This window comes from Puma concolor, chromosome F2 (assembly GCF_028749965.1).
Source record: "Puma concolor isolate L17-30 chromosome F2, mPumCon1.1.hap2, whole genome shotgun sequence".
Lineage (NCBI taxonomy): Eukaryota > Metazoa > Chordata > Mammalia > Carnivora > Felidae > Puma > Puma concolor.
Window position 1 is genome coordinate 54,872,268 of NC_141684.1, and position 26,064 is coordinate 54,898,331.

The 26,064-nt window shown below is 38.5% G+C and overlaps 2 protein-coding genes across 7 annotated transcripts in view; one reads left to right on the forward strand and one right to left on the reverse strand.

Moving 5' to 3' along the window:
- ZBTB10 (zinc finger and BTB domain containing 10) overlaps positions 1-2,405 on the reverse strand; it is a 37,343-nt gene extending 34,938 nt beyond the window's left edge. The window contains exon 1 of one of the 2 annotated variants that reach the window (XM_025922888.2): positions 2,158-2,405. In XM_025922888.2, coding sequence (XP_025778673.1) covers positions 2,158-2,253 — 96 coding nt within the window. In that variant the 5' untranslated portion in view covers positions 2,254-2,405. Of the gene's footprint in view, positions 1-247; positions 1,613-2,157 lie in introns of those variants that run through there. The other variant, XM_086695363.1, reaches the window with a different exon arrangement.
- On the forward strand, positions 1,069-25,298 carry LOC147572027 (uncharacterized). Of its 5 annotated transcripts, XM_086695366.1 has the most exons (7): positions 1,069-1,843; positions 2,428-2,584; positions 4,517-4,627; positions 5,242-5,387; positions 13,690-13,952; positions 21,389-21,499; positions 25,230-25,298. In XM_086695366.1, exon 1 carries the CDS (start codon positions 1,227-1,229, stop codon positions 1,740-1,742), a length of 516 nt encoding a protein of 171 aa, XP_086551492.1. In that variant the 5' UTR covers positions 1,069-1,226; the 3' UTR covers positions 1,743-1,843; positions 2,428-2,584; positions 4,517-4,627; positions 5,242-5,387; positions 13,690-13,952; positions 21,389-21,499; positions 25,230-25,298. The 5 variants fall into 5 exon arrangements, with proteins under 5 accessions (XP_086551492.1, XP_086551494.1, XP_086551493.1 ...); XM_086695368.1 differs by lacking the exon at positions 21,389-21,499; XM_086695367.1 differs by lacking the exon at positions 13,690-13,952.
- Positions 25,299-26,064: the final 766 nt, after the last annotated feature.

The following is a 26,064-nucleotide window of genomic DNA, read 5'->3' on the forward strand; positions in this document are numbered from 1 at the left end:
GGACAAAGAAAGGAGTCATCAAAAAAATTCAGCGCTACGATTAGAAAATTGTCATTCCTTCCCCCCAACCCCCAACACAGATAACTTTTGAAAACTTGTTCCCAGGCTTTCTAAACCCCCACGCACGAGCTCCCTTCATTGCCACAACTGGAATGATGCCTTCACCCAGGAAAGTGTTTTGGTTTTTTTTTTTTAGCTGATAAATCTTTCCTTTAAACACCTTAAAAAGTAGGAGGATATACTGTACCTGGGCGTTGGCTTCGTGGAGTTTGTGCTCGGTAGAGACGTGATGTCTCAGAAGAAGGGTTTTCTTGTAGTTTCGGGTCCCTCGCGAAAGCTCATCGTGCCCCACTTGAGGAAGGTCCCCGCTTCCCCCGTCCTCAGGGGTCTTTTGGCACCAGCCGCAAGACATAAGGCCAGTATCCTTGGAATACCGCAGCCAGGGAAAATCTTTGAGCCAAGAGGTCTGGAAGGAGCACTGTAGCTTCTGCATTAGGGACTTGGGCCGCGCGAGCGGGAAGTGCTGGACAGTCTCTCCTTCGCCAGCTCCCACACCGCTGCCCTCCACTTCGTCCCCGCCATCTCCGCCCGACCGCCTGCTGCTGCTGCAGCTGCCGCCTTCCGCCCCGCTGCCGTCGCCCAGGCTCGCCCCCTCCTCCTCGTCCTCGGTGCTGTCGCTCAGGGACGCGCCGTCCTGCATCAACTCCTTCCCCTCCAGCGCGTCCAGCTCCAGATCCACAGCCGCTGGCCCTCGCCCATTGAAATGCCTCAGGGGCCACGCCGAGGTCTCGGGGCGGCCGCGGCTACTGCCATTGTTGCCGAGACCCCCGCCGCCGCCTCCTCCTCGGAAGGCCAGAGTCCGACGGTTCCTTTCCGCTAGCAGGGGGCCCCCCGCGCCACCGCCGCCCAGCGAGGTGGGGCCGCCCGCGTCTTGGGGGAGCAGCAACTCCTTGGTTTCCTCGGCGGCGGCGGCCGCCCCAGCGGAGGCCTCCAGGTCTTGGGGCTCCAGGCCCTCCAATTCCACTTCCTCGTCGGCCCCCCGCCCATTGAGCTGCTGAGGCGCTAGCGGCTGGGGTTGTCTTGGCTGGGGCTGCTGAGGCCAAGCCGAGGCCTCCCCGCCAGCGTTATTGTTCGTGGAACTGCCGCCGCCGCCGCTGCCGCCGCTGGCGGTGACCAACCCGCCTCCTCGGAACGCCAGCGTCCTGCGGTTCATTTCACTGAACGACATGGCGCGCGCCGCCGCCGCCGCCCGGTGCCCCGGCTCGCGCCCGGCCTCGGGCCGCGTCCCGCGCGTTCCCCGCCGCTCCCCCTCGGCTTCGCCCCCGCCCCCACCCCCGGCGTTCCGGTCTCGCGGGGCTCGGCCTCGCCCTCCCGCCCGGCCGCCCGGCTCGCGCTCGCTCCCGGGGCTGCCTCACGCGTCCACCACCGCCCGCCGGGCCGCCGCCTCCGGCCGCCTCCTCGTCCTCCACCCCCGCCCCGCTATGCTCCGGGCAGCGTCCCGCGCGGAGAAGGGGGCGGGCGGCGGAGAGGTGAGCAGCGAGCCAGGGGCGCGTGGGGCCTTCGAAGTTGAGAGGCGGAGTGCGGGGAGACCCTCCGCTGCCCCCTCTTTAAAGCCGCGCGCACACACCGACCCTCCAAACAGATATCCTTCCTCCGGTGCGCCGAGGAGTCCCGACGCCGCCGCCGGCTTCCCAGGCGCTGAGGGCGAGAGGCACGTTAAACTGCTAGGCTCCGCCACATAACGAACCGACAATAAAGCCGGCGGAGCGTTTCCGTCCGACCAGGCCCTGGCGGAGGTCGAATGGCAAATGAACAACGGACCGTGCGCCCACAATGCACCGGGGTAGCAGTAACCGCTGGAGGGGGAAAGGGTGGGGGCCGGGCTGGGGGAGGGGGGCTGGGCTTGGGGCTGGGCTGGGGTGGGGTGGGGGCGCCAGGGGACCGGGAAAGGGGCTGGGCCGCGCCTCCGGCCTGGGGGCGGGGGTGCGGCCGGGGGGGAAGGAAGTCGGCCGAGGGGCGGGGGACAAAAGGCCGAGCGGCTGGCTGGGGGTCTCGGGGAGGGGGCGGGCGTGTGCGGCCGGGGCCGGGCTACGCGGAGGACAAACAGCTGGCGAGTGTCAGGGTCTGGCCGCCTCCCCGCTGCCCACACGCACCTACCCGCGGCCGGGACGCACATTTTCCTTCTCTCGCCACGAGTTCACCTGGGACTTTAGAAATAACTGTGCGGTGGGAGCTGCGCTCCAGCCTTGTCATTTGCCTAGGGGTGGGTGGCGGTACCCAAGGAAGTGAACTTATTTTGTTCCTTCACAAAGACTGGACCAGGCGGTGCCTTTCACGCGAGGAGGTTACAACCACCGACACCTCCTCGTCTGCAGCATTGTGTGTGCGAGGCACCACCTCAGGCCCAAGGCAATAATCATTTCACAGAAAATGCACCGCCCCGAGTGTCTTATTGCTGTGATGAAATGGAAATTTAAATAAAAGGTCGAACACGTGCGTTCACTGGGAAGTATTGACATGGGTGTTACATCACCACCAGCCAATCAGATAACTCCAGTCGTGTTTATACTTCTACAACCACCTTGTGAGTATTACAGTATGTCATAACGTTATAAATATTAGGCAGGGTTTTCCCCAGGAGCGGGGAGGAGTCTGCTTCTACGGACGTTGTGTGCGACTCCAAGGACTGTGTGTCTTAAGACAAGAATTAATTTTTCAGACTTATTTTTTAATTGTTTACATTGCGTATGGAATTTAGAATGATTAAAAGAACAGATTGAGCTAGAAACGAAACTCATAATCTTGGTCGAGTTTTTCAGAAGAAGGTTTTCCAATTTAGAGCCCTTCTCCTTTTTTTGTAATTTTAGTATGCTAAATTTAGCTAATCTAAAGTGTTTAGACTCGTTTTATTGTTTTAAAATGTGAAATTTTAAATTATTTTTTTTTCAAACCTATTTCAGGTTAAAAAAAGATGTTCTCAAACTATGGCGAGGCTTTTTAACTTTTTAAAGAAATATATTGAAAGTTTAATCACAAACTAATATGAAATATGTTCAAGATAATTACTCTTGAAAAAGGGAAAAAGGACATTTATATGACAGGGTACACTTTTTACATTACTATATGTTAGAATGTGCATAGAAAAAAAATTGGAAATACAAACTCTACAATTACAAATTATCTATGGTTAGAGGCCTTAATAATCTGCATTAAATATTAATGGGAAATTTTATGTTTAATAAAGAGCATGTGTTACAATTTTTAGGTCCTCAAGTTTGATGATTCTGTTCTTTTGAAATTTCTATGTTTCAAATAAGAAAATTATTTAAAAATTTGAATATATATGTGGAGTAAGGAATATGGTATGTTTCTCAAGGTTAGCTTTAAAAAGCAGTTTCCCAGACATATTATAAAATACCATTAATATTAATATTTTTCAATGGCTATACATATGCATGCACATCCAGACTCATATATGCTATTGATTGTATAGATTTATTCAAAGCAACTTCCACTTAAATTCTCTATAATTTTAGTACCAGTATAAATGAACGGTGTTGTATATGAAACAAAAAAATATTAGTTCTATCTTTTAGATGAAATGTAATTTTAATGTAAAGAATGATACATTAACCTGCCACAAAAAGATTTTGGCTTTGAATTATTTTTCCAGTAATGATCATATTATCACCTATCCATATGGTCACCTGCCCACCAGTGATCAACAGCTTCAAATTCTGATACAAATCCTCAGATTGGCATTGTTGGTGGTTTTTTTTTTTCTTCATTTTGTCCTGCTTTGTTTTAGTTATTGGAAAGTCTGAGACATTAGACTCATGACATTGACCTAATCTGTACCTTGGAGAAGATAGGATTCTGCCTGTTGGGGTACATATAATATGTGCTTCCATGTAATATATGGAAGAATGCTATAACAATACAGTACTTTGTCCTTAATGCATTTTTTCAATTCCAGGCACTTTGCAAATAAATACATTATTTACTGTATTTTAACCACCAGTGCCTCTCCCATAAAAAGAGTTACTAAAGTTAATTGCTCATCTAGGATTAAGGTAATGGTAAGTGAAAGTGGGTTTAAGAATTTTTATTTCAACTTTACAAATTATTTTCATTCCAAACTGTTAAATGAACATCTTTGCTTCTTTTCATCTTATATGTTTAGTACATAATAGGAATTTTGCTAGTATTATTTTTGCTTTCTGGTAGCACTAGAACCACCAAAAATGTTTGAATCCCTACTGGTGTGAATTGTGTCAGGACTGTATTTTTCTCAGACATATATCTTACCTTATATTTTGTAAAATCCACTTTGTCTTCTGTCTGGAATTATATTTAAACATGGATTAATTGGGAATGAACTTTAGATTCAAATGGTACAAGTAAATGACTTAAATTATAGGACTATTGAACTCCTAACAGCCAAATAGTGTGAGTGTGTGGTGTATGTATGTGTATGTATTTATATTTTTATTGTTTTTTCTATATAAATATACAGGTCTTCCTGATATATATAAAGAAATATTAAGGTCTTCCTCTAAACCTTAAGGGAGATGGAATCAAAATCAAAGTTCAAGAGGATAGTAATCACAAACGTCTCAAAACAGCTGTATGTATGAGGGAACTTTGAGTAACATAAGGGGATCTCCTGTTCTGTAAATGGAGTTTTTAAGAATTCCCCCACCCCTTCCAGTCTCCTGCTAGCAAGTAGGGATCTGTTCTCCCCTTAGCCCCTACATTTACTGTTGGGGGTTCTACCATATTTAAGGGGATTCCCCCTTATGCTTACCAGGGGAACCCCTCAAGAATGGGGCATTCCCCAACCAATTTATCCCCTAATTTCACTTTAGGTTGTGTAAAATTCTGTAGGTTACCTTGATACTGTCTCACTATAACTGCTGTGAGGCTGACATCCTATACCTGGTTCATCTGATCTTTGATAGTCAAACTTGACAGTTACTGCTTTGGTGGGGGCACTTTGCCTCTTTAGTTCTAGGGACAATAGCCTATGATTCTGTCTGTGGGATTGACATGTGTCATCTACCAGATTGAAGTACCTGAGAATGGAGACTATGTGTTACTCACTTTTATAATTCCCTATCCCAATCCATGCTTGGCACATAGTAGGGGATTAGTATATGTTTGTTGAATAATTTATCTTCCCTTGCAGTTTAATTTGGTAGACAACTTTTTCTTCTGTTTCTTCTTTTTTTCTTTCCTTAGCTAAGTAAGAATATTGAACTAATGTTTCCATCGAATTTACATTAAAAACAATAATCATATACATACAATGGAATATTATTCTGTCCTAAAAAAGGAGGGAAATCTTGCCATTTGTAACAATATGGTTGAAACTGGAGGACATTATGGTAAGTGAAATAAGCTAGACACAGAAGGAAAAATATTGCATGATACCACCTCTATGAGGTATTTAGTTAAACTCATAGAAGCAGAAATTGGAGTAATTGTTGCCAGAGATTGGGGAGAGAGGGAAATGAGAGGTATTAGTCAAAGGGTGCAACATTTCAGTTATATAAGGTGAATAGTCTTAAAGATCTCCTGTATAGCATAGTGCCTGTATTTAACAATACTGTACTGTATACCTAAAATTTTGCTAAGAAGGTGGGTCTTAAATGTCTGTATCACAAAAAAAGTAATAATAAAGTAGGCAGTAGAAAACTTTGGAAGGTGATGGATATGTTTATGAAATAGATTGTGGTGATGGTTTCACAGGTGTGTATTTATCTCCAATTTGTATACATTCAATAGTACTGTGGGTGGCCTGGCTGGCTCAGTCAAAAAAGCATAGGACTCTTGATCTCAGGGTCATGAGTTCGAGCCCCATGTTGGGTGTAGAGATTACTAAAAAAAAAAAAAAAGTAAACTTAAAAAAGAAATAAAAGCTTTAAGAAATATATGTACAGCTTTTTGTATGTCAGTCACACCTCAAGAAAGGGGTTTAAGCCAAAAAAGCAATGATGTTTATGTAATTGAATGTAAATCATATTTTCTATATAGCTTACAGTGAATTATGAACAGTTACACACTTTCCTTTTGTTTTGTTTTTGTTTTTGTTTTTGTTTTTTTTATTTATTTTTGAGACAGAGAGACAGAGCATGAACAGGGGGAGGGTCAGAGAGAGAGGGAGACACAGAATCTGAAACAGGCTCCAGGCTCTGAGCTGTCAGCACACAGCCTGAAGGGGGGGGAGGGGGCGCTCAAACTCACAGACCATGAGATCATGACCTGAGCCAAAGTCAGAAGCTTAACCGACTGAGCCACCCAGGCGCCCCTACACACCTTCCTTTTGAATGAAATCAAGATAGGTATTATTATCCTTATTTAAAAGATGAGGAAACTCAAGTACAAAAGGGTTAACCAACTTGCTCAAGGTTATTGGATGAAGCAAAAGTTATATTTGTAAGGTTGAAGACAATCTCTAGTCTAAGGCACCCGTAGCTACGAAAACACCACTATACACTGTGTAATCACAGGGTACACTAAATTTTAAACTTTTTTCATACTTTATACATGCTCATGGCAGAAAAAAATAAGAGAAAAGATCACTCATTATTTCTGGTACCAAAACTAACCACTGTCGTGTAAATACAATCTTACTCTTCTGTGCCTAGCTAAAATTGTTTTTTGGTGTTTATGTATTACATCTTAGCATATTTGTGCTTATGTTTATTAACATGTTTTAATATGATTAAATATTTTTAGTGTCATTTTAATGGCTATGGATATACCATAATTGATGTAATCAGTCTTCTGGTGTTGAACTTATCATTGCTTACAGTTTTTTGGTCATTATAAAAAATTCTTTAGTGAATATCCTTGAAACTAAAACTTTGTGTCTATTATTTCTTTAGGATAAATCCTAAAAGAGGAATTTCTCATAAAAGGAAAAATTTTAATAAAGTCAGTATCATTTGTTCTCCATAAATGCTCATGAAAATGTAAAAAGTACCAAAAGAAAATACAATTAGGGATGTATTTTTATAATATTGGACAGTGAAAGACCTAGTTCTAAGTAGAACACAAAAGTGAGAGCCTTAAAGAAAAAGGCTGACTGGGGCACCTGGGTGGCTCAGCCCGTTAAGCATCAGACTTTGGCTCAGGTCATGATCTTGGGTTCAAGCCCCATGTTGGGTGTTGTGTTGACAGCTCAGAGCCTGGAGCCTGCTTCAGATTCTGGGTCCTGCCTCTCTCTCAATGCCCCTCCCCTGTTCATGCTCTGTCTCACTCTGTCTCTCAAAAATAAATAAATGTTAAAAAAAAAATTTTAAAGAAAAAGGCTGACAGAACTAACTATATAAATTTTAAAACTTTTTTTTTTAATAATAAAGATTTTTTTTAAGTGAACTAGGAAAAAGAAATCTGGGGTATATATGGCAGACAAAGGCTTAATACCACTAATAAGCAAAGGTCTCTTATAAATCAATAAAACAAACACATATCTAGTAAAAGAAAAAAGTGTGCAAAGGACATAGAAATCTGTATAAGAAGAAGGGTGCCTGTGTGGCTCAGTTGGTTAAGTGTCTGACTTTGGCTCAGGTCATGATCTTGGTTCATGGCTTTGAGCCCTATGTCAGGATCTGGGGAGCCTGGAGCCTGCTTCTGATTCTTCGTGTCTCTCTCTGTCTCTTTCTCTCTCTGTCTCCCCTTCCCCCACTCACACTCTGCTTGTCTCTCTCAAAAATAAACATTAAAAAAAATTTTTTTTAAACTATGTAAGAAATACAAGTAAGTAATAAATGTATGGGAAAATGTGCAGACTCGGCCAGTAATCAGAGGAGTGTGCATAAAAAACACCAGTGAATAAGTAATTTTTTTAATCCATTAGAAGTATAGCAAAATAAACATAATTAGAAATGTAAATAGGAATAGCTTAACATTAGGCTGGCTATATGTATCAAAACAAAAAAATATATGTATCTTTTTACCCAGCAATTTCCTTTCTAGAAATTTATCCTAGACAGGTTTATTAAGATGTCTGTGCAAGGATATTCACTGTAGCACTGTTTATAAGCCTAAAAAACTTGAGCTTCCATCCTGTGGGGTTGTTTACATACATTATGGCACACACTTATCATGAATTATTCACTAGCCATTAAAAAGGTTCATATGGCATTTTATAAGTCCAAGGTTTATTGTTGAGTGAAGAAAGCAATATATTAACACATATAATGGGAATAATTAATTCATCCTATTAATATTTATTGATAGCCATGGTCCCTAGAATGTATATATAAGTTCATATGTGAATACTAGCATGGAGAGTAGTTTTAAAAGATTCACCAGAATGGGGACAATACTTATCTCAGTCAGTAGTTGAACTTCAGTTTCTAAAAAACTTTCTTAACACATTTTCTGTACTGCTTTATAGTGAAAATATAACTTATATTGGGTGTATAATCAAAAATATCAATAAAGCTATTTTCATTTGGGGAGAAAAAGTTAACATCAATAATCAATGACAAACTTTACCCAGGACTTCTGGGAAGGTGTACTGTTCGTTTTTCTTTTTCTATACTCACTGTGAACCCATTTTGCTTTGCTCCTAAAAAATAAACACAAAATATTTAAAAGCTAAAAAAACAGTGTTTCTTTTCTTAGAAAATCCCAATCCCTTTAAAACCTGATTTTTCAAAGTCTGAAGTTTATATGCAAATGTTCAGAGAAGAGTCTATCTCAGTAAACCATACATTCTTGCCCTGCCCTCTAATCCATTCCTACTGTGAAGCCAGTAATCTTTTCAGAATGCAAATCTTATCCTATCACCCCACCCACAATCACGCTTAAAACCCTACAAAGGTTTCAATTATTTTCTGTTTGTCTACATGTAAAAACACTTTCTAAATGCCTGTAGAGTCCAGCAAGATCTGGCTGCCTTTCATACTCTAGCCTCATCTCATGCCTAGCTCCCCTTGCCTCTAACACTCTCCTCCAGAAGGTAGCCTTTTTCTGTCCTTCATGTTTGCTTTGATACCTGTCTGGCCTTTGTAGAAGCTGTTGTTCTAGGTCAGTAATGCTTTTCCCTCCTTTCTCCTAATTAACCCACATTCATCCTTATATCACTTCCTCAGGGCAACTTTCCCTAACCACCCCCCCCCCCCCCACCACACACCCAACATTCATATATGCTATTGAAGATTCTTCTTGTATTTTTTTTTAACTCTCCTTCACAGCACTTGTCATAACTGTAGTTTTTAAACATGTGTAATTATTTGATTCTTGCATGTTCCCCCAATAAACCGAAAACTCCATGAGGTCAAGGACTCTTTCTGGCTTGACTCAATAGTGTGTAGAAACAGTGACTATGACATCGCAGATAATTAGTAAGGATTTGTTGAATGAATCATATATGAATGTGCAAATTTGCAAATACTAAGTATGCACAATCTTGAACTTTCAACAAAAGACTAAAACATAGATCAAAATGAACTACTAGAACAGAAATACAATAGGTGTTAAGTGTTGATAATACGTACCTGCTATACAGTGTAAGGCATTTTTATAAAGTGTACAGTTGTAGGAAGATTGTTTTGAAGTTTTTAAGAACTAAACTAGGTCTTTAAAAATATAAATAAATGAAATGTTTCATCTGTGAAGTTTTGCTTTTAATTAAAAATATTTGAAAATTCAGGGGTGCCTGGCTGGCTCAGTCAGTAGAACAGATGACTCTTGATCTCAGGGTTGTGAGTTCAAGCTCCATGTTGGGCATGGAGTGTACTTAAAAACTTATTATTTATTTATTTATTTATTTTAAAAATTAGGTAGTGTCATTTATTTTTTTTAATTTTTAAAAAATATTTATTTTGAGAGAGAGTGTGAGCAGGGAAGGGACAGAGAGAGAGAGAGAGAGAGAGAGAGAATTCCAAGCAGGCTTTGTGCTGCCAGCACAGAGCCTGACACAGGGCTTGAACCCATGAACCATGAGATCATGACCCAAGCTGAACCAAGGCTCAGCTGACTGAGTCACCCAGGTGCCCCTAGGTGAGTACTATGTAAAAAAATATTTGAAATCCAGAATTTAATGATAGCTAACCATTTTGTCATTGCAGTTTATTTGTCTTTTAATTGATCACAAATAAGAGTTCACTGTACTCAGATGAAGTAAAAAGTAAAAGGCCTTCTTTGTATGTATGACTTGTTCAAAAATAGATCATATTTACAATATGAATTTTTATATCGACTGTAAAGAATGAGAACAATAAGGTAGGAGCAGAGGCTTAATATTTATTTTTATTGAACACTGAATTATTAAAACCACATAAACTTTATCAATTTTTGTAGGAGGTCTATCTCAAATATTTAGTGTACAGATAACTGTTTGGTTCACAAATTCATTTCCCTGATAGGTTGATTAATTAGGCTCTGATCAGTAGCCACAGATTTCACACTAATCCACCTCTTTCATAAGTTTACAAATACAAACTAGTTCCCTTCAGAAGGACCAGGTGAGAAAACATGGAAGAGAGAAAGATGCCAAGGTCCTAAAAGTACAGTGCTGGGGCTCCTGGGTGGCTCAGTTGGTTGTGTCCAACTCTGGATTTCAGCTCAGGTCAGGATCTCATGGTTCATGAAATTGAGAGCCATGTCAGGCTCTGTGCTGACAGCTCAGAGCTTGCTTGGGATTCTCTCTCTCCCTCTCCCCCGCCCCTGCTCTGGTGAACTCTCTCTCTTTCTCTCAAAATAAATAAATAAACATTAAAAAAAAAAAAAAAAAAGTTCAGAATCCGAAGAAGGCTGCAGGCCCTGAGCTGTCAGTACAGAGCCTGACTTCGGGACTCGAACTCACCAACTGTGACATCACGACCTGAGCAAAAGTCAGACACTTAACTGACTGAGCCAGCCACCCAGGCGCCCCTAAAGCAGGACTTTCTACACAACTTCACATAATGATTTCACAGAGGGCTTAAAAATTGCAAATAAGTTCCTTCCCCCAGAATTTGGAGGTAGTGTCAAAGTCAGAAAATACCACACTTTGAAACTAAAGCTAATAGAATTAATATACTTTCAGGTATATTCCAGTGCTCTTCAAACTGGAGTATGCTCAGCTCTGGAGGTTTCCAAGGAATTTCTAAGAACTATGTAACCAGCACGTAGTTTTGTTTTGTTTTTTTTTTTAAGAGAATTAGTTGTCAGCCTTTAAATTTCCATATCACTGTTTTTCTAAAACTGAGCCGCTAGAGAGCCCGTCCCCCATTGGTTTTCTGGTCCTACCTCCACCTTGCACAAACCTTTCTCCCCCTTCAAACAAAACAAAACAAAACAAAACAAAAAAAACAAAAAACAAACCCCCAAAAAACAGAAAACAAAAAAAAAGCAAACACATTTTACCCATCCCTAATATTAACTGTGTTATATTGCCCCAGGATGGAAAAGGGACACCAGACACAGAAAGTAAAATGTCCCTAATTACTTGGTAGCTATCCTTGTACAAATGTTTTTCAGCTTTTCCTTTAAACAAAAATGAAGACGGACCTAACTAAAGTGTCAGCTAATCATTAAAAATAGTTTTCAACAATAGATCACTAAGGGTTTTTTGCATGTAACTTCAAGGAGTTTAAAGAATTTGTGACGTAGTTAAAACAAACCCCTTCTATTTCCCTCATCCATAATTTTTTGTGAACAAATATTCTCAGCACGTCTTAAAAAGAAGAAAAAAGGGAATAAAATGTATGACAAACTATTTCTCATCCTAGCAAACAAATTCTTACCACATTAATTAGTTGAAGAAACTCAGCTAATTAAGAAATGTATTTTCAGTAAATGTTTATATCATGTTTAATATCAATATATTTATGTTGCTTTGACCAAATGTTCACTAGTAATTATAAAGGTAACTCATTTCAGGATATTTTATACATTTAGGGTTATAGAAATGTTGAAATTAAGTTTTAATTGATAACGGACTTCTAAATATAAGTGTCATATTATAAAACTGTGTGGAAGTAAAATGGAAGTAAAGGAATAATGTAAATTTTCCAACAGTTTGTTCATATATTTTTAAATGAATAATGATGGGTATCAGTTGTAGTATATAGATTCCATTGAATGGATTTCCTCCCTTCCTTCCTTTCTTTTTTTTAAGTAGGCTTCACATCCAGCTCAGAGCCCAATGAGCAGCTTGATCTCAGGACCTGAGCTGAGATGAAGAATCAGATGCTTAACCAACTGAGCCACCCAGTTACCCTTGAATGGATTTTTCTAAGAAGATATTTTATTTTGTAGTGTCAATATCTATCACATGCCAGAAATGACATTCATTACAATAATTTGAATTTACAATGAAAATATCTCAAGTGCTATCTTAGAAATGTATGAAAGGGTGCCTAGTATTTTAAAATTATTTTGGGGGGGACACTGATCTAGTTCAGTGTGTCCCAAATGCTAATTTTCACCAGTTGGGAAAGAAAAAAAAATAATAACCTAGAAAAATTTTCATAAAGTTAAATTTGTTCAATTTAAAAGGCTATTATTTTAAATTATATCCTTTCTCATGGTTTAGAGTTAAGATATATTTTAAAATTATGATGTTAACAAATGGTGGCTTTATTTTTAATGTTTTTTGCTTCATTGCTTCCTAAAATGTTTTTAAAAAGTTATTTTTATTAACTCACAAGATTCAAAATCCTGAGAGAAACACCAGTCTTGTAGAATGTAAATAGGAATGTTTATTTTATAAAACAGAATATTCTGGACTTACTGAGGAATGGAGATATTCATTTTACTACCTAGTTTAGTGAACGTAACCAACAAGCATTTTAAAGACAAGTTTTGAATTTCTACTGTGTACCAAACACCAGGATTTAATAGGTAAATAAGATTGTCCCAACCCCCAAGCAACTCCCATTTCAATGAAGGAGAGGAACATGTAAAATTAATAATTATAATGGTTAAGTGTTGAGATATGTACAAATTGCTGTGGAAACATGGAGGATAAAATGATTATTGCTGGTTTTAAAAATTGAATTGCTAGGGAATATAGATGAAAGCATGAATTTTACCAAAATATAAGGAAAATTATCCTAGAAGTAAGAACATTTTAAGTAGTTCAAGTGTGTTTGGACTATAGAAATGCTTGAGGTGAGATTTGAAAAGAAAGAAGGGGGAGAGACCAATACAAAATTTGTTTTTTCTCCTGAAGCAATGGCAAGACTGAAAGATTTTTTAAGCAAGGAAATGACTAAATCGGATACTTCTTAATACCATCTAATTCCTAATTACAGGCTCATCCAACAATCTGATCTTTAATTTGGCCTCCTATGTAGATTCATTCACTAGGAAGAAATTCTCTTAGTAAACAAGCTAAGTTCTTCCAGATAAATGTTCTATTGAAAAATAATTGGCAATCTATTCTGAGTTGGTTTGAGATAGTATCCAAACTCTAATGTATTTAAAATATAGTGAACAAGCCCAGTTTGGGAATGCCCAAACCTGAGTTGCAGATCTGAGAAAATACTACTGAGATCAACAAATTATTTCTACTTCTTCAAGTCCTGCTTGAAAAGCTAGTGGGAATTCTGAAGACTTTCTCTGTAGTAACCTGAAGATTACGTATCTATCAGCCTCCTACATGTAGTAAGAATTCAGTAGTCATGATGACAATAACTTCATAAAAGATGGTAATGATAATTTAAAAATCCTTAACACAACTTCCAGAAATGAAGGTGAAGCTCTTCCGAACATTCGTGATCAACCAACATAAAATTCATCTTGAACTTTGATATATTACTCTTGCAACAAGACCCATAAAGAATGGCTATGCCACTATACCTCTGTTCTCAAAAGGAGTTGACCAGACAGTGTAGGTGGAGAAGGAAAAACTCAGAAGCACTTTTGGATAAACTGCTCAAAGTAGTTGCACTACTTACAATGGCTCAGCAGAGTCTTCTGCATGAACAAAGACAGTGAACGTGAGTGAGGTAAGTTGTTTTCTTTTCGGTGAAGTGAGAATCAATTAATTAATTTTGGCTTGATAAATTTTTTTGACTGCTCTGAGATACATTCCCCTAGGCCAGTCACAGTCAGTGTTGTACTGTGCAAAGTTATGCCTCACTGGTCAGTGGAACAATTAGGCTCACTGAACAAGTACAATTTAGGTCCAGCCTACTTTTTTCTTCTGTTTAAGTAACCTGACCTAACAACCGTGGGATTCTGTTGTTGACTCTTAAATATTTCAGGATTTTCAGGTTTGCTCAAGAGACACAAATGATCAATTCATGATTCAGAGACTTCTTCCTGCTCATGTGCTCAGTGTTACATTAATTAATACATTAATGTCTCCAAAGGTATCCACAAAATGTTGGGCATATAGTTTTACTGTAGAGGATTTAACTTTTCAACTTGTGAGTCTTGGGAAAATTACCTAATATCTTTAGACCCTGTTTTTCCCATTTCTAAATGGAGTTAATAATAGAAAGGTAGTAACCTGGTAAGTCTGTTGTGAAAATTTAATGAAAGTATATATGTAAAGCACTTAGATCAGTGCTTACCAAATATAAATCAACAAATTAATTTATTCAATTTTTCCAACACTGCATGCCAGGTAGTAGAGATAAGTACTAGAGATAAAATGGTGAACAAGAATAAACAGTTCCTGCTCTCGTGAAGCTTACAATCTAATGGAGGAGGTTGATAATCAAATCATCACAAAAACAAATACAAAGAAGAGAAGAAGGAAACAAATGGGCTTTTAGAAATAGAAAGATTAGACTTGGTTTTTGAGGGTAATCCGAAAAGATTTCTCCAGGAAAGTGGTATCTGAAGGATGATTAAAAGTTAACTTGGTGAAATGGAGAAGAGAGATGGCTTTCCAGTCTGTGCTGAGGCCTGCGAACAATGTGTCATCACGGGTTTGAAGGACAGAAAGCAATCCTGAGTGCCTGGAGCAATTGAGGAAGGGGAGCAGGATGTGAGAATAGGTGAATTTGAGATGCATGGATATGATCCATTGAATAGCAGTTTTAAGTTTGTCTTTTTGATAAGAACAATGGGAAACTGCTAAAGAGCTTTTAAATGAGGTGGGAGGAAGGGACAGCGTGAAGTACCATGATTAGATTTGGATTTTGAGATCCTCTTGGCTGTAGAAAATGGATAAGAAGAAGACCAAAGGATATAGGGGCTGTTATAAGAGATGATGAAAACTTGGACTCAGCTAATAATGGTAAAGTTGGAGAGAACTAGACAAATTTAAGAAATATTTAGGAAGAAAATCTTATATATATAAATTGGGGATGGATTGGATATGGGGATTAAAAGAGAGCAAAGTGTGGAGGATGACTCTTAAGTGTCCACTATTCACTAAGCAGGTAACATCAGAAGAGCAAGATTTGGGAGTAAAGGTATGAATTCATGTTTTGGAAATTTCATTTTGAGATTCTTTTGAGGTATTTAAGAGGACATATTAGGTAGGCCAGAGCCCATAGAATATACGTGTGTGTGTATATATACACACACACACATGCACATATATATATGTTGTTTGTGGATAGGTGATGACTTTCTCACCTGTAAAGTGAGCACACTACCTGCCTCATAGGAGTATTGTAAGAAATGAGTTCAAGAGGCTGCATATAAAGTGTCTAAATATGTATCAATAATTGTGCCAGGCTAAGAGATGTAGAAAAGGCACTAGTACGGTAATGGGAGAGTGATATGGAAATGCCAGAGGAAATGCTGCAAGAAGTGTCAGACGAACAGCAGCCTGAGGCTAGTGTGATAAACACAATAGTCTGATATATACCACTTTTGAAGGTTGATCATTAGATTCTGTTAGCAAGCTACTTAAATGTTTTCTAAATGAGCAATTACTGAACCTGAAGTCTGGAAACCGCTCTTATTAATACTGACTACAACATTAAATTATTCAAGGCAAGTTTTCATGGAAATTCATGAGCATTTATTCATGGCCACTAGTCCAATGTGGTAAGGTCAATGAAAAATTCCTAGGACTGAAGCTGAACCAGAGAAAGAAGGAGATAAGTGTGTTCTAGGAAGACTGAATAATACAGAGACTTAAAAAAGCACAGACTGGGGCGCCTGGGTGGCGCAGTCGGTTAAGCGGCCGACTTCAGCCAGGTCACGATCTCGCGGTCCGTGAGTTCGAGCCCCACGTCGGGCTCTGGGCTGATGGCTCAGAGCCTGGAGCCTGTTTCCGATTCTGTGTCTCCCTCTCTCTCTGCCCCTCCCCCATTCATGCTCCGTCTCTCTCTCTCTGTCCCAAAAATAAATAAACGTTGGGAAAAAAAAAAAAAAGACTTTAAAAAAAAAAAGCACAGACTTGTAAAGACAGAGTGGGATGAAAGGGGTGAAATTATCTTGGAATTAATAACATTTGGTGAGTGACAGGGATGATATTGGATAGGTTAAGGGATAAAATGTTGGAAAGCAAGTAAATGATGGGGTCTGTCAGAAAATTGTAAGCAGGGAAATGACTGGACTTGCTTTTTAATATTTATTTATTTATTTATCTATTTATTTATTTATTTATTTATTTATTTAAATCTTTTGTTTAAGTTTATTTATTTATTTTGGAGGAGAGAGAACATGTGCGCCCATGAGTGGAGAAAGGGCAGAGACAGAATCCCAAGTGGGCCCTGTGCGGACAGAGCCCGACGTAGGGGTCGATCTCACAAACCTGTGAGATCATGACCTCAGCTGAAACCAAGGTTCAGAACATCATATAGACCAGAGAATGGAATTGAAGACTGGAGAGACAGGGTTATCAGTTATGACAGTTGAACAAGTAAAAGACAGAAGCCTGATGTCCAGGAGGCCATTTGCAAAGTGGTCTGGATTGGAGATATAGAGAAAAAGATATATAGATGTATGTTGGGGATTATCAGCTTATACTAGGTAATTTAAATCAGAGTAAATGAAATAAATTAAGGACAACATATAAAGTGAAAAGAGATAAAGAATTTGAAAAGGACCCTGTGAAACAGCATCATTTAAGGAATAGGTACAATAAGAGGATCCTGGGGGTGCCTGGGTGGCTCAGTTAGTTAAGCATCCGGCTCTTGATTTCCACTCAGGTTATGATCTCACACTTTGTGAGATCAAGCCCCCTGTATGGCTCTACACTGAAAGCATTGGGCCTGCTTGGGATTCTCTTTCTGCCCCTCTCCTGCTCACACATGTGCGTTCTCTCTCTCTCTCTCTCTCTCTCTCTCTCTCTCAAAATGAATAAGTAAACATTAAAAAAATAATAAGAGGATCCTGAGGTCTCTTATCCAATGATCCTCATTCTTAAAAGTTCTTCTTTATGTCTAACTTAGGTATATCATGCTGTATTCAAAGTCTGTTTCCTCTGTCCACTCTCCAGTTGAGATAGAAAGCAGCTGTTCATCATCTTGTATATAACAACCCTTCCTCTGCTTGAATACTGTTATTAAGAAACCCGGTAGTCTTCTCTAACTTAGGCTAAATAATTTCTAGCTCCCATCTTCCCAACCCTTTAATCATCTCTGTGACTCTCAAATCCCTTCCACTTTCTCCACATCCTTCTTTAACTGTGGAGTCCGTTCCTAGATGTGCTTTTGAGATTCACTTTGAGGATCATGGAAGAATTTTCTTAAATTTTTATGTGGTAACTTTATGTATCCCAGTGCTATGCTTGGACTTCATGTCAAATACAGGATTTCTAGTAAACCAATTATTTTGGCTATTTATGTGTAACCGGCTAAATTTTTGTATTTATTGTTAACATTAAATCCATGTTGATTGTGACATTTCAAAGAGATTATTCTCAATACCTTTAGATGATTGAATGAAATAAGTTTATCTGCCTTGGTTTCAGTTTGGGTAGGAGGTAAAAGCTCTGTACTCCATGTACTTGCATAGGGTGACATAGATGAAGCATCTGTTCTTTTTCATCTCCCCTTTCTTGGTTAAACTGTAGAGTCAGATTAAACTGTTAGTGTGAAGGATCCTCAGTTATTTCACATGTCTATCTCCCCTACTCCACTGTGAGCTCCTTGAAGAAGGAACACAGTTCTGGTTATCTTTATATTCTCAGTTCACTTTTTTATCTCAAGGAAAATCACACTTGATGCCTGCCTTAAGTCAAATGTGGAAAAGGAAGGTCTTGACCAGCAGTAGCACTCAAGTTCCTTCTTGCTTGTCAGCTCCAGTTGACTGGTGGTAATTTAATTACTGCTTAGCAATGTGATTAGAAGGATTCTGAAGCAGGGTCCTAGATCATGAAAAAATGTTGTGGCAAATTAGAATTTTCGAAAATTAGAACTGTGAATTGCTATATCAAATTGTTTACCTTGGACATGGGACATAGGAAAGGAGGCACAGGTAGCCCGTATTTGCCATTAAAAGCAACAGGAGCTATGGCTTCATTCCGATACAGTGCCTTAGTGCCAGACAAGTAATGGACTGCTTCTGTGAGAAAGAAAATAGCACTTTGTTCAGTTTATAGATCATAGTGAAAACAACAGAAAATCTCAGAGGTCATGGCTCCACTTAAAACACACACACACACACACACACACACACACCATGGAAAGAGCCCAAATGTCCATTGATGGATGACTGGATAAAGAAGATGTGGTATATATATACAATGGAGTATTGCTCAGCAATCAAAAAGAATGAAATCTTGCCATTTGCAACTATGTGGATGGATCTAGAGGGTATTATGCTAAGCGAAATTAGTCAGAGAAAGACAAATATCATATGACTTTACTCATATGAGGACTTTAAGAGACAAAACAGATGAACATAAGGGAAGGGAAACAAAAACAATGTAAAAACAGGGAGGGGGACAAAACATAAGAGACTGTTAAATATGGAGAACAAACAAAGGGTTACTGGAGGGGTTGTGGGAGGGGGGTTGGGCTAAATGGGTAAGGGTCATTAAGGAATCTACTCCTGAAATCATTGTTGCACTATATGCTAACTAACTTGGATGTAAATTAAAAAAAAAAATAAAATGAAACACACACACACACACACACACACACACAAAACTATTCACCCACTCATTTTGCCCAGTTGCATAAAGGCTGTCTTTAGTAGCTCTTGGAAAGTGTGTCAGTGCTAATCTGCATGGTTGCCACACATGATTCTGAAATGTCATTGTAAGAGTTTTATTCATGTTCTTTCCTTGAAGCCTGCACAGAAAATAGTTTTGATTTAACTTAAAAGTCAACAAAAATAATAGAGTTGCTTTCAACTAAACAAAGAATTCAGCTGCTACTTTAAAAGTTCCACAAGAAATCAATATGTTGGGCGTTATTGTTGAGCCACTGGAATGTAAGAAATAATCCTGAAGAATTGCCAATACATTTAATTTTAGATACTTTGCTTGTCTTTGTTTTGTTTTGTGCTTCTTCACTTAACATAAGCCTCCATGTCTAGACTCTGAAGACAACCTCAAAGATACATAAATCAATGATGAATCAAGTAGATTGATCCACTCATGATAGGTACTGGATCTAAAGTTCACAGTTAAAAGTGGAGATAAGCACTCTAAAAATATAATTTCACAGTGAGTTGAGAGGGAAAAATTCTCACTACATTCTGAGTTGCTTGACCCATTGACATGGTTTTAACTGCCACTTGGTAATGACATCAAGTCTAGAGCTATATGTCAAAACATTCTGCAGAGCGCTGATTGGCTGCTATGTGTATGCTACAGTTACACCTCACACTCAAATCTAAAATTATTGAAGCCATCACTTCCTGTGAAGCCTATTCATTCTCCTGTATTCTCTGTTGTACTTGGTGTGGTGCTATGCTTCACAATTGTCTTTAAGTCTTGCATTTTCTGTACGTCCCATGTTCAATCAATTACCAACTCTTATGCACTTTTCCTCCTAACTAGTTCTTGAATCCTTTTCCTACCCCCAACTCTGCTATCACTCTCCTAGTTCAGGCTCTCATCAGCTCTCATCCTGAATACTATGACATCCTCTTAACTACACTTCTAGTCTCTGGTCTGGCCCTGTCTATAGTTTACTATCTCATTTCCTTATTTATTTATTTATTTATTTATTTATTTATTTATTTATTTATTTAAACTATTTTATTTATTTTTTGAAGGAGAGAGAGAGAGAGAGAGAGACAGAGCATGAGTGGGGGAGGAGCAGAGAGAGAGGGAGACACAGAATTCGAAGCAGGCTCCAGGCTCTATGCTGTCAGCACAGAGCCCCACGCGGGGCTCAAACCCACGAACCGAACCATGGGATCGTGACCTGAGCCGAAGTCAGACACTCAACCGACTGAGCCACCCATGCACCCCTCATTTCCCTATTTAAACATTTCAGTGAATCATCGTTTGTGAGATTGAGTTCAAGCTCCTTAACATGGAATTCAATAATTCTATGATCTGGCCTCCATCTGACTTTCTATTTTAATCTCTTATCATCTCCCTCTACTTCTTATCTTTCACTTTGCTCTCTAGCAGTGGCGCTATTTCTGTCTGGAGCACCCTCCTTCTTTCTCATCATTTAATTAATTCTTTCATAAAACCTACCTCAGTTATCATCTCTTCCTAGAAAGTCTTTTACCTACCTACCGACCTACCCCCCCCCACACACACCTTTGTGCCTTTGTAATACCCAAGACCCCTGCCTATCTTTGCCCCTTATCACATTATGTTAATATGGCTAGGTATGGATTTTTCTGCACCACCACTATGAACTCTCTAAAGGAACATTATGTCATATCTACTTTTGTGTCTATAACACACTAACATAGTCTATTACACTGGCAATCTTTCTGTAGATGTTGACTGAAAAAATGACAGTGTATTATTATTAGTGTATACAATAGAATACAATTAGAAGCAATAGTATCATCAACTTGAATTTGCAACAGATTATATTGGTACTGATAACATAAAATATAGTGACCAAACCAGGAGAATAACTCTCATTTATACTTTCAAGTCCCCTAAAAATCACTAAAGTCTATAATTCAAATGAATATAGCAAATATGAGTAAGTATGATTATTTATCTTTAGTGCTAAATTATCATAAATGACTAAGTAATATATTTAAATGTTGCTAACCAAATCAGAATTGCTAAGTAGCACACTTGTAAATGAAAGTCTAAATATTAGACTGAAAAAACATTTCCCAGAGAAGTACAGGTACCTCTTAGAAGGAAAATCTCCAGGAATGTATACTGTTATTCAAAGCACAGGACAATTAGAGTCATCAGTATTACAAAAATAAAAAGAATGACTAGTTATACCATATTCTTTCCTTTATTGACAGTTTTCAATAAAACACATCATTTGAGTTCTAAAAGTACACATTTTTTCTCTCAATGTTATTTCTATTTTGAATGAAAAAATTTAAATATAATCCATAATATTTTTATTTTCCTTACATTATCTCCTAGACTTCCCTGTAGCCACCACCCACAAAAAAGAAGCAAGATTCTAAAATAAAATGAACAGGATAACAATTTCCTATTTGGAGGGATCTTGAAATCTAGGCTTTCTTTTGCTTGGTAACTTTCCCCATTTATTCCCTCAGGTTAATTATTTTCCCTGCTAGCATGTTTTATGGTTGTGTTTGTTAAATTGTCGGGGCGCCTGGGTGGCGCAGTCGGTTAAGCGTCCGACTTCAGCCAGGTCACGATCTCGCAGTCCGTGAGTTCGAGCCCCGCGTCAGGCTCTGGGCTGATGGCTCAGAGCCTGGAGCCTGTTTCCGATTCTGTGTCTCACTCTTTCTCTGCCCCTCCCCCGTTCATGCTCTGTCTCTCTCTCCCAAAAATAAATAAACGTTGAAAAAAAAAATAAAAAAAAATTGTCTACAAATGTGCAAGTTTATTAAAAAACCATAAATATTATAAGACAACTACAATTTTTCTTTTTTTCAAGACAACTACAATTTTAAGGTCAGTTAAGTTTCAGTTTTGAAACATTTGCTGATATTTTTGTTTTTAAAAAGAAAATCCTGAAAGTACTTCTTTGCTTGTTTTGGAGTACCTGGTGAATTTTAACAATTCATTCTTTGAATGTTTTGGTTATTGTGCATTCTATTTTACTAGAAAATAGGTTCTTCATATTTTGCTCACTGAAGATTGTGCAAGCATATGACCATGACTAAAATACTCATCTGCCCAATCTCCAGTTGATTAGCAGGGATGTTGGATGAATGTTACTGCTCTCAGAGATTTCATTGAGGGGATACTAAGAAGTTGGAGGGGCCACACTTGCTCTGTTAGAACTCTTTGTTGTCCCATTTAATTTTGGCATAGAAAATTTTAAATGAGGTCATTTAATGTAAAATTTAGTTTTCATATCTCAGGGACGATCTGAGTAAAAGTGCCTCTTTCTTGAACTCACATGAAACAAAAAGATGCTCTCTGTCTCCTTACATATGTGCAATTATGCCTTCTGTGCTACTTTCTAAAGAGCCTATGAGTACTTTCTAAAGGATATCAATGTTTTTAACACTCATTCTCTTTCAGTTTGATAGAGTCAAACATCTTTGTGGATTCAAGAATTTCACATAGGGAAAATTAAAAAAAAATAAACGCATAACAGCAACAAATAAAAAGAAAAAAATATAAAAAGAAAACAAAATAAGAATTTCACATAGGTTTATGTTTTTTTTAAACTAACTTTTACAGTCAGAATAATAGTTCCATGAATATCACAGATTCTTAATAGATATGTGTTGAATGAATAAACAAAGCAACCAACCAATGACATGAAAAGGATGATGTGCTTTAAAATTTTCTGGGTAATCTTTTAAATATGTGATGGTGGACATCTATTGTTTTGTCTACCAAGTGATTGTTCTTCTAGGATAGCCTCACCCTTGATTCCTAACAGAGTTGCCAAGTTCCCATGTGACATTGCTGTACATAGTGGCGGGACCTTGAAACAAGCTAGGTCAATGAATCCCAAGCTTTTTGTACTTTTGATCTAGAAAATAAGGTCAATTACTTTCTAATGGTTGAAATTAAAAGACATAAAGTCTGGTTGGTTAGTGGTGGCTTAGCAGTCTAAAATGTGGGTTCTGAACTTAAAGAAGCCTCCAGTGGCCAAAGATGGGACAATATGAGCATTAATAAAAATAGTAAATGCAATGGATTGAAACGATCAAATATGTTGGAATCTATGAACTCATAATGCTACCAAAAAATACTAATTGGTTACTTTTGCTGTGGAATCAACTCATTATTGTGAATACTAGTTAATAAAGGAAAATAATTGAGGCTGTATGTTGCCTTCCTTGAATTTACTATACATTAGGATAACTAAAAAGTTAACGAGGAAAATTTTTCTCTGTAGGACTATTCTAGCTAATTAGCAGAGAAGAAATGGTAGGATAGATTACACTCAACTCCATGCCCCATAATGGGCTAAGTGATACAATATCTGCTAGCCGTACATAGTCATTGAGCTCTTGAAATGGGGATGGTCCGAAATGAGATGTGATTTAACCAGTGGTATACTGTTAAATGTTTAATAACTGGCTCTCTGAGGTGGAAAAAACCCTGCTTTGTGATGTTTGCTGTGGTGTAAATACTATCACCATAGCCATTTTGAGCTACCAGTGGAATGTCCTAAATGTAGATGGGATGAGATGCTCACAGTCAGCTCTCATGGGCCAGGGCAAGCAGACTGTAACACCTACCAGCTATAAGTGGAAAAAATACACCAGACTTTGAAAAATTAGTATGAAAATAAGAATATAAAATATATCATTAATGATTTTTTAGTTAAGTATCAAAATGACAGTATTTTCGACATACTGAGTTAAATAAAATAGATTATTAAAATTGTTCTCACTTTTTTACAAATAAGGGTACTATAACATTTAAAATTACATATGTGGCTCATATTATGTTTATCTGCTGCTGTGGACAGTGATCATTACTTACTGCCAGCATATCAGCCTGCTTAAAATTCTCTCTCTCTCTTTCTCTCCCTCTACTCCCCTCCCCTACTCATGCCCTCTCTCTCTTTTTCAAAGACAACAAGGTATAAGAATTCTTTGTCTTTTACATGGGATGTTAATAGGCATCATGTACTCTTCCACTGTATTTTTGTTTTTCTTTTATGAGAGAGAGAGAGCATGAGTGGGGTGGGGGAGACAGGCAGAGGCAAAGAGAGAGAGAGAGAGAGAGAGAGAGAGAGAGAGAGAATCTTAAGCAGACTCCACACTCAATGTGGAGCCCAACACAGGGCTCAATCCCCCAACCCTGGAATTATGACCTGAGCCAAAATTGAGAGTTGGATGCTCAACTGACTGAGCCACCCAGGTGCCCTGTAATTTTTTTTTTTTTTTTTTTTTTTTTTAGATCGAGAATATTATTCTTGGTAACTGTCACCAAAAGTTATTTCTGAATTCCCATTTTACTTTAGTTCTCTATGTCTTATGCCATCTGTCAATTTCTACTTCAAGTATAACTATTTAGGTCTTATCTAAATAAGTATAGGCCCTTAAAAAAGAGAGAGAGAGACTTAAGAGATATGGCAATCAAATGTAATGTTTGGATACCACTTGGATCCCAATTGAAATTAATCACCTATAGAAAAAAAAAGTTATGAAACAACTAGAAATTTTAACATGGACTGGATATTTGATGATGTCAAGAAAGTGTTAATTGTTAGGACTAATACGGGTGTTGCCATCATGTTAAAATTTCTCCTTCAGAGGTACGCACTGAAATAGTTATGGATGAAATGAAATTAAGGGATTTCCTTCAAAATAATCAGTACCAATGGGGAGTAATTGGTAGGGGTATATATGAAACAAAGTGAGCATAAGTTTATGATTGTTATAGCCTTGTGTGTGTGTGTGTGTATCCTAGATTGTCACAGCTAGATTAGTCCATGCATAGGATTAATTGTACTAGTTTTTCCACTTTTGTGTATCTTTAAAATATTCCATAATAGAAAGTTAATGGACCCTGGCAATAGATGGCTAGGGTTTGAATCCTGGCTATGCCACTTTCTTAAGTTTATGACCTTGAACAACCTACTCAGGGTCATCGTCCTCATCCATAAAATGGAACTGTTAGTTGTATCTACTTCATAGGTTATGAAAATTAAAGTAATTAATATAAAAGGAAGAAAGAAGATATATAAAAGAACAGAGACTTGAAAATGTAGGGACTGATGTGATTCAAGTTCCTGGGTTTGATTCACCATGTTACTCTCTTTAGGTCCATAAAACACTCCAGAACCCTCCTAATTAATTCCCCTTTTTTTCTTAAACAGGTTAAAATTTGTATCTATGTCTCTTGCAGCTAAAACAGTGCCAGCTAATAAACATGTACTTCCACTTTAGTAGCCTGTGAATTTGAAGTTTGTTATGTGTCTGCTGGGAGCAACCTGTCTTTGATTGGTTACTTTTCTAGAGTTGCTATTTGGGCTCCAGGGTGGTAGCCTCTCAGTTTGGGTAAGGTATTTGATGGTTTTTTGTTTGTTTATCTCTCTCTTTGTTTTAGAGAGAGAGAATGAGCAGGAGAGAGGGGCAGAGGGAAAGAAAGAAAATCTTAAGCAGGTTCCACAATCAGTGCAGAGCCTGATATGGGGCTCCATCCCATGAGCCTGGGGTCATGACCTGAGCTGAAATCAAGAGTCAGAGGCTCAACTGACAGAGCAATCCAGGCACCCCAGTATTTGATAGGCTTTCCTTTGTTATCTAGTTTGTTTGATTGGTTGTTTTTTTTTTAGTTAGTTTGTTTATTTATTTATTTATTTATTTATTTATTTATTTAGAGAGAGTGTGTGAGCAGGGGAGGGGCAGAAAGAGGAGGGAGGGAGAGAGAATCCCTAGCAGGCTCCACACTGTCAGTGCAAGAGCCCGAAGTGGGGCTTGAACTCACAAATGGTGAGATCATGACCTGAGCCAAAATCAAGAGTTGGACACTTAACTGACTGGGCCACCAATTTAATTAAATTAAAATTTAATTTAATTTTATTTAAATTAAAATATTTAGGGTGGCTTTGGTTCTTCCAGGAGTTGTATGTCTGAAATAATAATACCTTGTTTTTCAAAACACTCGAGTGAGTTAACGTCCACAGTATCATGATTTATTGGGGTATATGA